Below are 13,887 nucleotides of genomic sequence, written 5' to 3' on the forward strand. Positions count from 1 at the left end.
GAGTTCCAGAGTTCAAATCCCAGCAACCACATGGTGGCTCACAACCATCCGTATCGAGATCTGGCGCCCTCTTCTGGAGTGTCTGAAGACAGCTACAGTGTACTTACATATAATAAATAAATCTTTAAAAAAAAAAATAAGTAGATAAAAGTTACTTAGCTGCTTGGAAAATGAAGCAGTTTGTCCCATTATATACATGTATGTGTCCATTTATTCATTGTCATGTGGCATGTGGAGGACAGGACAACTTTTAGAACTTAGTTCTCTCTACTATGTGGGGGTCTCAGGATTGAACTCTGCTTATCAGACCTGGCAGTAAGTGCCCAAGGAGCCATTTCCTTGGTTCTTTTTATTCTGTAGTAAATAAAAGGGTAGATGTGGGTGTTGGTGTGGGTGGCGGGAGTGGTGGAGTCTAGACTTGGGAAACTTGCATCCTTTGGAGAAAGCATCTTGGGCTATGTAGCTCTGCTGGCATGCAATGTCCAGCAGTCCTCTTGTCCTTGCCCCTTAAGTGCAGGGGATATAAATATCAGCAAGCATGGATATGGTGCTTTTCTTTCTGCAAAAGCGGTGTGGATACAACATTAAAAGGTTAAAAAAAATCCTACAGAAGGAAAAAGAGAAAAGTAGAAACATTTATTCTTTGTTATATGGTTGGCCTGCTGTTACCATGGTATGTTTAGTCCACCTCAATTTTTTTTGTGTGTGTGTGTTTTGCTTTTTCGAGACAGGGTGACAGGGTTTCTCTGAGCCCTGGCTGTCCTGGACCTCACTCTATAGACCAAGCTGGTCTTGAACTTAGAAATCCTCCCAAGTGCTGAGATTAAAGGCGTATGCTACCACTACCTGGCGTCCTTCTTAAAAATTTTAATTTCTTTTAAGAAACATTGAAATGGTGGCTTTATAAATAGCATAAGGAAATAATATTCAAATTAGCTTTCAGGTTGTTATTTCTTTAGTATGAGGAACTGGAGAAAAGTTTGGATTTTAAGAGTTATTTTATGTGTATGATTATTGTCTTGTATTATTGTATGTATGTGTACTCAAGGAAGTCATAAGAAGGCATCATCATCACCATGTTCATTGGAACTGGGGTTACAAATCAGGTGCTAGAAACTGAACCTTGTGTATTTCCTTGACAGATGCAGTAGTCAGTGCTATCTGGAAGGAGCTAATTAGCTTGGTGAAGTCAGTTACTGAAGCAGGTAAGCACTGTCCCAGTGGTCCATGACCTTCACACAGTGCAAGTTCAGTGCTTGGCTGCAAAGGGTTCACTTAGTAGGCGTTGTTGCTTTGTAAAACAATCTTTATAGCTCTTTAGTAGACAATAGTCGCCTAAAAAACATGTTTAGAATCTTAGCTTTCTTTTTATTCTTTGATAGGAAACAGAAAAGAAAGATCAGGTTCTGAAGTTTTGACCCTCCTACTAAAATCTTTGGAAAACATAGTGAAGTCAGAAGTATTTCCTGTATCGAAAACACTGGTAAATATGTTTGTAAATCACCTCAAAGTCTTGAAGTTCAATTGATACTTGTTCAGATGAGATTTGACACAGGCCTTTTGACTTAACAGTTTATTGTAAGTTCCATTCAAATGTCACTTGAAATCTACATAGTAAACAGTTGTAGCAGCAGCAGGTATAGTGTGGTTAAAGGGATCAGCCTTTCACCAAAAAATGGAATGCAACTTGAATTAAACATATTCTAATGTCCAATTAGAGTGCAAGGTAACAATAACACACTGTTACTGACTTTATATTAAATGAAATAGTTTCTATTTAAGTAGTAGGAATGGAAAAAATAAATTGTATGTGATTTTTATAATATAGTGAACAAATAACATTTTTAAATTCTGAGTCTTACTTGCCTTTTCAGACTGACATTTAAATAACACTGCTGAGTAGGATAGTAGATGGTATCAAGGGCTGTGGAGGAGATTAGCTTGATTAATTGCTTTCTTGGTTCATGGGTTTGTAAAGACACTTGCAGTTTTAAAGAGTTAAATGGACAAGGCTCAAATAAATGCTGTCAACTATAGAGTATTTTCAAAACAACTGGTTTGCTATTACTAAGAACTATTATGACACTTAACACAGTGTGTAGTTGACATCACTGCAGGAAGCACAGGAAGTTGTTTGGAGAACAGTTAAAAGAGGCGCAAGCATCTGCATCTGTAATCTGAGAGTTAATTTGTAGTTAACAAGCTATTGAAATGTTTGTTTCTAGGCCCGTTATAGTAAATATGTAATTGTAGAATTTCTCATAACCATGTAAAAGAAAGTGTCAGGTTAATTTATAGAAGAATGGTTAAATTATGGATATGTGCCCATAGAGCTTTCTTCTCATAGTAATACAAAACTGGTAATAAGGTAGAAGTCTATTTTCTGTATTTTTGAACTTTTAAAATAATGTGAATATATAGATACATACATGTGTGTTTGTATATATATATATATATTTTTTTTTTTCCTTTTTAAATGTACTGTAGTGAACCATGAGTAATGGTTACGTCTAGTAAATTGCTAAAAACATAGATGACATTGTAAGATTTTTACGGTGTAACAAGTTTTCAGGTTTTTATGGCTAACTACTGTAAAATATTTCTTTCTTAGGTTCTCATGGAAATTACAGTTAAAGGACTTCCTCAGAAAGTACTAGGTTCACCAGCATATCAGGTTGCTAATATGGATATTCTTAATGCAAGTATCTTAAATGTAATGTAGTGATATGATAAAGATTGGCAAAACAAAAAATTTCTTTTAGATTTCTTAAATACTTAACTGTATCTAGCTGATTAAGTTAAAAAAATTGTATGCAAAATAATAGATTGCTGTTAGAAATTAAAGGCAGTGTTATGCCAATAGGTAGATGAACTTTTTTTCCTGGATTGAATAATAAGATTCCAGAAAGAAAGTTTTTTTTTTTTGTTTGTATGTGATAGTATTACTGGCTACTGCTAAAATATTTGAAAGCTTGATAATATTAGCTTGATATTGTGACAGATTGTAGGTGAGTGTGTTAGTAGGTGAGTGTGTTAGTTGTGTTTTGCTTGTAACAGCTGAAAGCCTCGCCATCTGTGATTTCTCACAGAAGGCCTGTGATCCAGAGCATACAGATATATTTGATTATTTTTAAATATGTTTATTTACTGTTCATTTTACTTTTAAGTGTGTCTTATGTGTGAGTGCAGTACTTGGCAGAGACCAGGAGAAGACACCATATTCTCCTGCTCCTGGAGCTAGAGTTAAACAGGAGTTTGTGAGCCACTTGATTTGGGTATGAGAACTGAAGCCTGGTCCATCCTTTATAAGAACAGAACACTCTTAGCCACTGGACCATCTATTTTGCTTCTTTTTTTTTTAAAAGAAAATTTTAAGGCTGTCTGTAGTTGGCCTAACTCTGTGTTGTAGATCAGGTTTGCTTCTAAAATCTCAAACTCACATATCTCCCAGTCTCAGCTTCCTATGTGCTTTCATATCTTGCTTGTTTTGTTTGTTTTAAAGATAGGGTCTCTTTAGCCCACGCTGGTCTTGAACTCAAGACTGTTGCTACCTCAACCTACTGGGTGTTTTGATTACAAGTGTGTGCCACTATGCCTGGCATTGTGTGTGGTTTTTAGAAATAAACTTGTCATCATACCCTAAAAATAATGCTAAAAAAGATAACTCATGCTAAAATAAGTCACGTTGAGAGACTGCAGAAAACAGTTTTTTGTTCAGGATTATAACTTTGTTTCCTTCCCTTTGCAGGGAACTCCAGCATTGTTCTTAATCCAGTTAATTTTCAACAACAATCTTTTAGAATGTGGTGTAGAAGATGAGAAGTAAGTCTGTACCTTGTTTTTTATTTTAAATCCAGCCGTGGTCTCTAAGTCTCAGGATGGCCTGGGATTGTTATGTAAAGAAACTAATAAGAATTTATTCTCTTCTCCCCACTTGCTAACTTCTAGCATAACAGATGTATGTTGCTATGCCCTTTTTGTTTGTTTTTTGGTGTTTTTATTTGGACTTTGTCTGTATTCCTAACCTTGCTGTGTAGACCAGCCTGGTGTACAGCCATGCCTGTCCTTGAACAAAGAAATCTGCCTACTTTTCTGGGATTAGAGCTTATGTCACTAATCCCAGTCCCATTCCTGATTGTGTGTGCATGTGTGCCTGTGTGCTTTACTTTTTCATGAACAATGATTGCATCCAGAGATCCTTTCTTTTCATTTTTCTTTTTTCCCTGAAGACAGGCTTTCTTTGTAGCTCTGGCTGTTCCTGGAACTCACTTTAGACCAGGCTGGCCTCTAACTCAGAGATTTACCTGCTGCCTACTCTGTCTAGTGAGTGCTGGGATAAGAGGCCTGTGCCACCACTGCCTGGCGAATGAGATTCTTTTTATTGTATTTCACAAGTTTGTTTTAATTTTTTTTCCTATTTAGAGATGTTTTCACTGTATACAACCTAGGCTGGCTTTAAACTTGTGGCACTTCTGTCTCTACCTTCAGAGTGCTAGATTACAGATGAAAAGGTCAGTTGCACATTTTGTGTTTTGTGATGTGGCTTTGAAGCTCAGGCCACTCTCACTCTAGAACTTACGTCAGAGTCCCAGGTGCTGGGCTTACAGATGCTTGCCACCAGGCCTTGTGCCACATAATATTTTTTTTTTTTAAAGATTTTTATGTGTGTGAGTGTTTGGCCAGCTTGTATGTCTGTCCCATGTGTATGTGTGGAGGCCAGAAGAGAGGGTATCAAATCCTTTGGATCTGTGAGTCATGAGTCACAATGTAGGTCCTAGGAACTGAACCCAGATCCTCTGGAAGAACAAGTTCTTCTTAACCATTGGGTTACAATTCCAACTCTTGTGTCGTAATAAATTTTAAGTCTTAAGTCATGTGTTAGAGGCTGGGGGATAAATAATGAAACCGACTTAAAAATTCATCATTTCTTGTGTGCACCTGTTAGAGTTTTGTTAATAATTCATAAGGATGAAATGGCCATTCTGATGCACATTGTTCATATTTTTTAGGTTTTTTCTCAATCTAGAAACACTTGTAGGCTGTGTGCTTTCTGGTCCGACATCACCACTGGCTTTTAGTGATTCTGTACTAACTGTGATTAATCAGAATGCAAAGCAGTTGGTAAACAAGGAGCATCTCTGGAGAATGTGGAGTATGATAGTCAGTCCACTGACTGATGTGATTCATCAGGTAGGACACATCTGCTATGACTCCCCTCACCCTAGTCTGGACTACTATTTATTTATAAAGGATGCTATGTAGCTCAGGCTGCTCTTCTGTTTGGCTCAGTCCTGCTACCGCTCACTCAGTGCTAGGAGGTAGTAGGCTTATGCTATGCTAGTTCTAGTCCCCATTCCCCCTATATTGGAAAGAGCGTAAGTATGAATTTAAATAAAAATAGAAATACTATTTTTATATACTATATGTACTTAGTGATTGATTAGTGTATTCCATTTTTCATAGTGATAGGAAGTAGTTTCAAACAGTTCCTTACCCTTTAATAGTGCCAATAGTACCTGCCTTTATATGATAATGGTCTGTCAGTATCTTACTGTGTAGCCTACACTGGTTTCCCATGTCCTGTGATTTTTTTTTTTTTTTTCTTCCCCATCTTTCCAGTATTTGAATCATTTGAATACGTCTGTTGTTCCCTACCTGGTACAATTCCAGTATAACATGGTCTTTGTTTTGTTTTCCCCTTGCAACAGTCTTATTCTGTAGCCAAGCTGGCTTCATGTCCTAGCTTCCCAAAGCTGGTCTTCAACGGTTGTGTGTTCCCACCTCTGATCTGTTACTACATATGCAGAGTCCAACCAGGGGGCCTCATTTATCCTTCCTGTCAGAGTGGAGGATTTTTTACATTTAAGTGTTTATAGGTTTAAAGTAGTAAGATATGGAACACAAAATAACTTCAATGGTTTTGTTTTGGTATATTTTGTTTGCTTTTGGGACATACATAGTTCAGATTTCTTTGGATATTCTTTAGGTTGATGACATGGGATGAAAACTCCACAGATGAGTTTTATAAAAGTTGGCTTCTTAAGCTAGCTAGCACTTTCCTATAATCCTAACCCTAGCTCTGCTGTGGTGGCACATACCTTTGAGTTTGAGGCCAGCCTGGTCTATAGAGCAACCAGGGCTACACAGAGAAACCCTGCCCCCACCCCCCACCCCCCAAAAAAAACAAAACAAAAAAAACCAAAAAAACAAATGAATCCTCACCTTGAATGGTGGTCGAGGGCTTTTAGGAGTCTACTGGTCTGACTATTGTTTTCAGGATTATTTGCGGTTCTGTGTGTTTTGAGATGCCTGCCTTTATAGTGGTGTTGCCCTGGTACTCATTGTAGCCCAGGTTGGCCTCTTGAGTCTTAGCAGCCCCACTTCAGCATTCAGATGCTGTAATTGCTGGTGTAAGCTTTAACTTCTAGCTTAGGAATTTCTCTCTCTCTTGCTTGCTTTGTTCTGAGAACAAAATTTAGATGAACCAGTTGGCAAAAACAAGAGAATTAACTAGAAGTTTTTGTTTGTATTTCAAGACAGGGTTTTTCTTTGTAGCCCTCCCTGGCTGTCTTGAAACCTGATCTATAGGTCAGATTGGCCTAGAATTAGGAGATCTGCTTGTCTCTCCCTCCTGAATGCTGGGATTAAAATACTGTGTCACTAGTGACCAGTGAGAATTACGGTTTTTTTCCCCCTTTTAAATGAATTGTTTTATGTTAAGTGCTAGAGTCAAGCACTCAACATTAAGTACATCTCCAGATAATAACTGTGGTGAGATGGCTCAGTGGGTAAGAGCACCCGACTGCTCTTCCGAAGGTCCAGAGTTCAAATCCCAGCAACCACATGGTGGCTCACAACCATCCGTAACGAGATCTGGCGCCCTCTTCTGGAGTGTCTGAAGACAGCTACAGTGTACTTACATATAATAAATAAATAAATCTTTAAAAAAAAAAAAAGAACACAGATAATAACTGGGCTGTACTTCTACTAATAATAAATAGGAATCTATGTTGTCAGAATTCGGAAGACTAGAAGTCTGTTTTCTGTTTTGGAGCTTTCTGCTCAGGTAATTGAGGTAGCCAGCAGTCCATGACCTTGAGTTGTATCCCCATCATTTCCAGCTGTCTTCCCATGATAGTCAGAATGCCAGATGTTGAGTTCGAGATCAGCATACTTGAGTATGACATCTTGATTTTTGCATAGGTGTTTATTTTCATTTCTGGTATCTAGGGCTAGAAGTGCAACATCTCTAGAATATGTTCTAGTAGAATCCTGCTTTGTTATATATGAGTTATATTATTATGTAGGATTAGAAGTAGTAATTTGTTTAACTTTATATTTTCTGTTTCAGACCAATGAAGTGAATCAAGGCGATGCCTTAGAACATAATTTTAGTGCCATCTATGGTGCATTGACTTTACCCATCAACCATATTTTTTCAGCGCAGACATTTCCCACGGTAAGAACATGCTATGGTTGTGGAATGGTTTTTGCCTTTCTGGAAATACTGCCATTATATATGGTTAGTGCCAACCTTGATTTTTTTTGAATTTGTGTTTGTGGGGTGGAGATAGATAAGAGACGACTGGAATGAGGACTTGGGTTTTGGCCTTCTTTGACTTTTGATCTTTGGTAATTAATGGTGCTCTTCATATAGAACCTAGTAGAGAGTTGTAACAGATCCCCCTGACAAATGAAATGTGTCACTTTTCATAGACTTAAGAAATGTGTTCATCCTGCTATATAGGTGGTATGGTGTCAATTTGTCAAATTTATTTTTCTTATTAGGGTACCATGAAAGCTTTACTTAAAACTTGGTCAGAATTGTATCGAGCATTTACTCGCTGTGCTGCTTTGGTGGCAACAGCAGAAGAGAATCTGTGCTGTGAAGAACTTTCTTCTAAAATAATGTGCAGTTTGGAAGATGAAGCCCTTTCAGTGAGTCCCCCCCCCCCGTACCTTTTTTTAAAAATTGGAGATAGACAGTTTATTGACAACTTCCGTATGAGATAAGCACAAGTCTTAATAACCTTGGAATGCCTCTTTCTCTTAATGCTAATCCTAGTCTAAGCTTTTCTTAACAGTACCTTTCTTGTGCTATGCAGAGCTCAGCTTTCAGGCAGCCTAGTTGCCAGTCATTGAGAAGCACATTGCTGAGTGTATAACTAGGAAGTACTTATGACCATGTATTTATTTGTAGCATAAACACTAAAAATATTATTTGTGTGTCTTGACTGTCTAGTACTGTGGCTGTAGTAAAGTTTTCTAATTATCATATTAAATTTCTTCCTAGGATTTGCTATTCTTGGACAGGATCTCTCATATTATTATTGTAATGGTTGATTGTATCGACTTTTCACCATATAGTAAGAAATACCAGCCAAAAATCAAATGTAAGTATTGTCTTTACCTTTGTTAATATGGTATTTCATAGCTGAAATTTCAGGGAAAATTCTTACAGCTGGCTTTCCTTAGTTCACTTTATAAACTTACCAGATTATTTTGCTAATTAAGCAAATTTTCAGTGTAGAGAAATACTGTTAGAATTGTCTACACATCTTTTGGTTAGATTCTCCAATGACAGTTATGGCTGGGCCCACTCCTAAATTCTGGCAGTTGACTTGGAGGTTCACCTCCATTCCAGGGCTAGGATGGGATAGTGAATGAGTACTGGGTCAGTCTTGGTCGGCTACAAAACCGGACTCAATCTCAAAGGAACAAAACCCCAAGTTTGTTTTTGTTTTAGTATATTTTCCAAGGTATACGTTTTGTTTTTCTTTCATTCCTTTGTGTGTGTGTTTGTTTGAAAGCATGATACAGATATCAGTTTAAACAGCTTGGAATGTTTCCTCAGTATTATTTTAAGTTCTTCACAGATGAGGCACTTGGCCAACATTTGTTTGTTTGTTTGTTTGTTTAGTCTTTCATTTGAACTTACCATATTTCCTCATTTTAGTTTTTTGGGTTTTTTATTTGTAATAGAAATACCACAGAACAAATGTCGTGGTGCTTTTTAAATTCATACTTCATTCATTTCTGGCATTAATCTATATTGTTGGTTGGTTTGTGTCGTTTCCATTGTAAAGTTACCTATTAAGTAATAAATGGTGTATTGTGGCTGCCATGAGAGACTGAATGTCCCCTGACCCACACTTTTGATTTTGTATTTTTTTTTTCTTTGCCCCAGAGACAAAAAGCCCATGCTGGCCTATAACTTGCCCCAAAGAGGAATTCATTTATTTTTTGACTTTTATGTGAGACACAGTCTTCTAATTGTGCAGTCCAGGAGTTCCTTTACTTCTAATTCTCCTGTCTCTGCTTATTGCTGAGATTACAGGCACGGTGGTTTTGTTCCTAGTGATACAACCCAGGGTTTTGTGCCTGACAGGCAAGCACTGTACCAATTGAGCTACATATCCTTAGCTTCAAATACCTTGTTCTCAGGAAGCCTGACGCATGACTTTATCATCTCCTGTTAAAGCAGCTTCCTAAATCACTGAGTATTTGTTTTATATTTAAAACTGTCTTTTGGGAGATAGATAGGATCTTACTTGATAGACTAGGCATATCTTGGAACTTTAGAGCTTGTGAAATTCTAAAATTTGTTGGTGATCCTTCTGAGATTAAAGTCATGAGCTACCATGGCCCCACTCACTGATTTCTGAAGTGATCACACTGTTTTTATTTGATTACATTAAATTAGTCTGTATTAGAAATCAGCTGATTTCTTATCAGTTACATTATAAAATTCCTGTTTTAAGTTGTCATTCTCAGAAAATTTATCTCATAGTTATTGAGTAGAATTATATCTTTTCTACTAGAGTCATAGAAAATAAATTCCAGTGACACAACTGATGGATTTTCTTTCCTTTTTATTTTCCATAAAATTGCTTCTGTGTATTTTTATATCTTTTCTTTGTGTGTATGTGTGTGTGTGTGTGTGTGTGTGTGTGAGTGTGTGAGAGTGAGAGAGAGAGAAAGAGAGAGAGAGAAAAGAGAGATTTGTAGTATATGCGAGTGGGTTTCACAGAAAGGTCCATGTCTGGTGCCTTCCTCTGTTACAGTGGTTTTCAACCTGTGGGTTCTGATACCATTCCATTGGCAAACCTTTGTCTCCAAAAATATTTACATTACATTCCATAACAGCAAAATGACAGCTACGCTGAACTAACAATTAACTATGATTTTATGGTTGGGGGTATGAACACATTATTCTGAGTATGGAAGAGTTAGAACATTAGGAAGGTTACCAGCCATGACTCCTTGTTTCTTTTCTTTTTTTTCAAGATTTGTTTATTGTATTATGGGTGTACTGTAACTATCTTCAGACATACTAGAAGAGGCCACCAAACCCATTCATTGTAGATGGCTGTGAACCATCCTGTGGTTGATGGTAATTGAACTCAGGACCTCAGGAAGAGCAGTCAGTGCTCCTAAATGCTAAGCCATCTCTCCATGACTTTCTTACTGCCAAATTTTTTTGAGACAGGATTTCAGTAACCCTTGATTCCACTGATCGGCTAGTCTGGGCACCAGGAACCCCACCCTCATAGTCTTATTTTTTCCCCAGCATTGGGATTCTATAACATGCTCAGCCTCTTCTGCCCCCCTTTGTTTATTTATTTGTTTGTTTTGCTCTTTTGTTGATGCTGAGGATACAGATTTATTTAGGTCTTCATGCTTGTATAGTAAGTAGTCTGTTCTAAATTCTTTCTTCCTTTGTACTGGGGTATACAACCAAATGCCTTTACTTGTTAAGAATGCACTTTAGCAAGCCAGGGGTGGAGGCTCACGCCTTTAATCCCAGCACTTGGGAGGCAGAGGCAGAGGCAGGCGGATTTCTGAGTTTGAGGCCTGGTCTACAAAGTGAGTTCCAGGACAGCCAGGGTTACACAGAGAAACCCTGTCTCGAACCTCTCTCTCCCCCCCACCCCCCATGCACCTTAGTATAGAATGACATCTTACAATATTTTGACAGATTACTCCTATTTATGAGTTTTGCAGACTATTCAGCCTTATCTTGTACTTTTCTTTTTTTTTTTTTTCATTTTTTATTAGGTATTTAGCTCATTTACATTTCCAATGCTATACCACAAGTCCCCCATACCCACCCCACCCCCCACTCCCCTACCCACCCACTCCCCCTTTTTGGCCCTGGCGTTCCCCTGTACTGGGGCATATAAAGTTTGCAAGTCCAATGGGTCTCTCTTTCCAGTGATGGCCGACTAGGCCATTTTTTGATACAAATGCAGCTAGAGTCAAGAGCTCTGGGGTACTGGTTAGTTCATAATGTTGTTCCACCTTTAGGGTTGCAGTTTGCTTTAGTTCCTTGGGTGCTTTCTCTAGCTCCTCCATTGGGAGCCCTGTGATCCATTCAATAGCTGACTGTGAGCATCCACATCTGTGTTTGCTAGGCCCCGACATAGTCTCACAAAAGACAGCTATATCTGGGTCCTTTCCACTATGTTCATAGCAGCCTTATTTATAATAGCCAGAAGCTGGAAAGAACGCAGATCTTGTACTTTTCTTACAGATTGGAATTATTCTTCCTAGAAACAGTTCTCTTTTTTTGTCTGAGACTAGGATGTAAAAACTCAGAGCAGTTCATTGCTACTCAGGTACATTGTTTCTGGGTCCCTTTACTGAGGACATGGATTGGATGTTATCTCTGTTACCTGTTTTTATGGATAAGCTTCTGGTTGTAGTCAGATTCTTGCATTTGTGCTTACTCAATTTAGTTGCTCTTATTCTTCCTTCCTTCCTACCTACTTACTTACTGATAGAGCGATCAAATTTGGTTAGACAACTTTTTGTGTTTGTGACAGTTTACTGACATCCCCTTGTTACCTTAGCCATATCCTGGTACCTTAGGCTCAACATTTAGTATGAGGGTTCCTGAGTAGCAGAAATTCTTTTATTTTAAAATGTATATTTAGATTGAAGAAACTGCTTCTAGATGAGATGATTGACATGTTTTTAGTTGTAGCCTGCCTTGATTTCAGTTCATGAGGCTAGTAAGGTATGAGTTCTATACTATTCCCTTAAACTTGAGCTCTCCCAAGTCTTGATTGTTTTACAGAAACAGGTAATTTTAAAACAAGAATGACTTTCAGAGCAAGAGAAATGTGGCTTTTGTTTTGTACCTGGAATCTGGAGAGTAGTTATCTAAGAGGGGACTATAAAGGAAAATACGTACTTTTAAGATAAATAGTCCAGTCTAGAAAAGAGGTACTAGTGTTTTTCTGAATTCTTTTCTCATTATTTGCAGGGATTAAGGAACTGTGTGTGACTAGGAATATACATTTCTAATGAAAACATTTATTCTTTGTTACTTTGGTCATGTATTTTCATAATTATAAACACGTTATTAAAATTCTGAGGTATATAAAGAAATTGAGATGTATTTTATAATTGTTTTAGAAATTCTTATTTATTTTGATTTCTTAATTGAGATCTACCAGCTCCTTTCCATTGAATTTGGATTTTATTTATATTCTATTGATATTTATTCCTTAATGCTGTATCATTTGAAGGTTTATATGAAGTTTCAGTTAGCAGCAAGAACATGTATATTTGATATATTTAGCATTTAAATGCAAAGCATAAAAGTGATAGTGACATATCAAAGTACTTAAGTTTTTAATCAACCCAATTATGTCTTAGCACCGCAGGGATCTTCAGATTGGTCCAGAAAGAAGAAGGAGCCTCTAGGGAAATTGGCTTCTTTATTTAAGCTAATTGTGAGAGTCATCGATTCTTTCCAAACTCTAAGCCTCAAGGAAACATTCTCTGATACACTGCTTGCTATTGGTAACTCTATCATTAGCATGCTTTCCAATGTATTTGGACATATTTCCTTGCCCTCTATGATCCGAGAAATATTTGCAACTTTTACAAGACCTCTGGCTTTACTGTATGAAAACTCAAAGTAAGTATTTTCAGCTCATTGATGTTGAATTAACTACATTGATTTTTATAACGTGTTTTGTATGTGTATATGTCCGTAAATATATTCACATATATGCACATACATGTAGGAGTCACAGACTGCTATCTTTTATTAACTTTGTACCTTGCTTCTTCCTTTTTGTTTTTTGTTTTTGTTTTTCAAAACAGGGTTTTACTCTGTAGCTCTAACTGTCCAGGCTGGCCTCAAACTCAGGCCTCTGAATCTGCCTCTACCTCCTGAGTGCCTGCATTGAAGATGGGTGCCACCACCAACCGGCTCTACCTTGCTTTTTGAGATAGGCTTCTTGCTAACTTGGAGCTCCCCAGTTCCAGCTCCAGGCTCTTAGAAGCAGGAGCTGCAGATCTACACTCATACCCCCATGTTCTTATGACCAGCAGTGAACTGTACCTCTGCTGGGCCCTGATGGGTATAATTTAAACATAGTAACTTTGTTTTTCTATACACTTTGTTGTCTGGAACACTTAAAAAACAAACAATTATAGGGAGGTATGGCAAAATAGTAACTCCCCAGACCCTCAGACCCCGAGCCTTCCATAAAGAAAAGATAGGAGATAGGCAAGTAGTTACCATGACCACTAGGTGTCTGTTCTGGGAATTTAATTTTATTTTCTAATTGTTTATTACTTACATTTACTACATGTATAATATTTGGCATCTTATTCTTGGGACATTTTATACTACTGTGTGACTATTTTACCTTATTTTTGTGGCTGTATTGCTTCATTTTGAGACTTAGTTTGATAAGTAGTGTAGCGATAGCATTTAAAAATATAACTATCTTACATCTTTCTCCTCAGGCTGGATGAGGCTCCTAAAGTGTATACTAGTTTGAACAACAAGGTAAGTAGACAATGTCCATACAATTATCAATGGGGACAGGGTATGGTTTAGGCAATAATCTTTTGTATACATAATTT

General features: G+C 37.5%; 1 protein-coding gene across 6 annotated transcripts in view; it reads left to right on the forward strand.

Moving 5' to 3' along the window:
- Window positions 1-13,887, forward strand: part of Rif1 (replication timing regulatory factor 1) — a 48,598-nt gene that overhangs the window by 18,013 nt on the left and 16,698 nt on the right. For 5 of the 6 annotated variants that reach the window (XM_021150360.2, XM_029473529.1, XM_021150374.2 and 2 more), the window contains 10 exons: window positions 1,143-1,205; window positions 1,383-1,483; window positions 2,612-2,698; window positions 3,749-3,822; window positions 5,010-5,190; window positions 7,352-7,459; window positions 7,789-7,938; window positions 8,294-8,393; window positions 12,664-12,928; window positions 13,768-13,810. In XM_021150360.2, the coding sequence (XP_021006019.1) occupies window positions 1,143-1,205; window positions 1,383-1,483; window positions 2,612-2,698; window positions 3,749-3,822; window positions 5,010-5,190; window positions 7,352-7,459; window positions 7,789-7,938; window positions 8,294-8,393; window positions 12,664-12,928; window positions 13,768-13,810 (1,172 nt within the window). The remainder of the gene's footprint in view (window positions 1-1,142; window positions 1,206-1,382; window positions 1,484-2,611; window positions 2,699-3,748; window positions 3,823-5,009; window positions 5,191-7,351; window positions 7,460-7,788; window positions 7,939-8,293; window positions 8,394-12,663; window positions 12,929-13,767; window positions 13,811-13,887) is intronic. The other variant, XM_021150370.2, reaches the window with a different exon arrangement.

Source organism: Mus caroli, chromosome 2, assembly GCF_900094665.2.
Source record: "Mus caroli chromosome 2, CAROLI_EIJ_v1.1, whole genome shotgun sequence".
Lineage (NCBI taxonomy): Eukaryota > Metazoa > Chordata > Mammalia > Rodentia > Muridae > Mus > Mus caroli.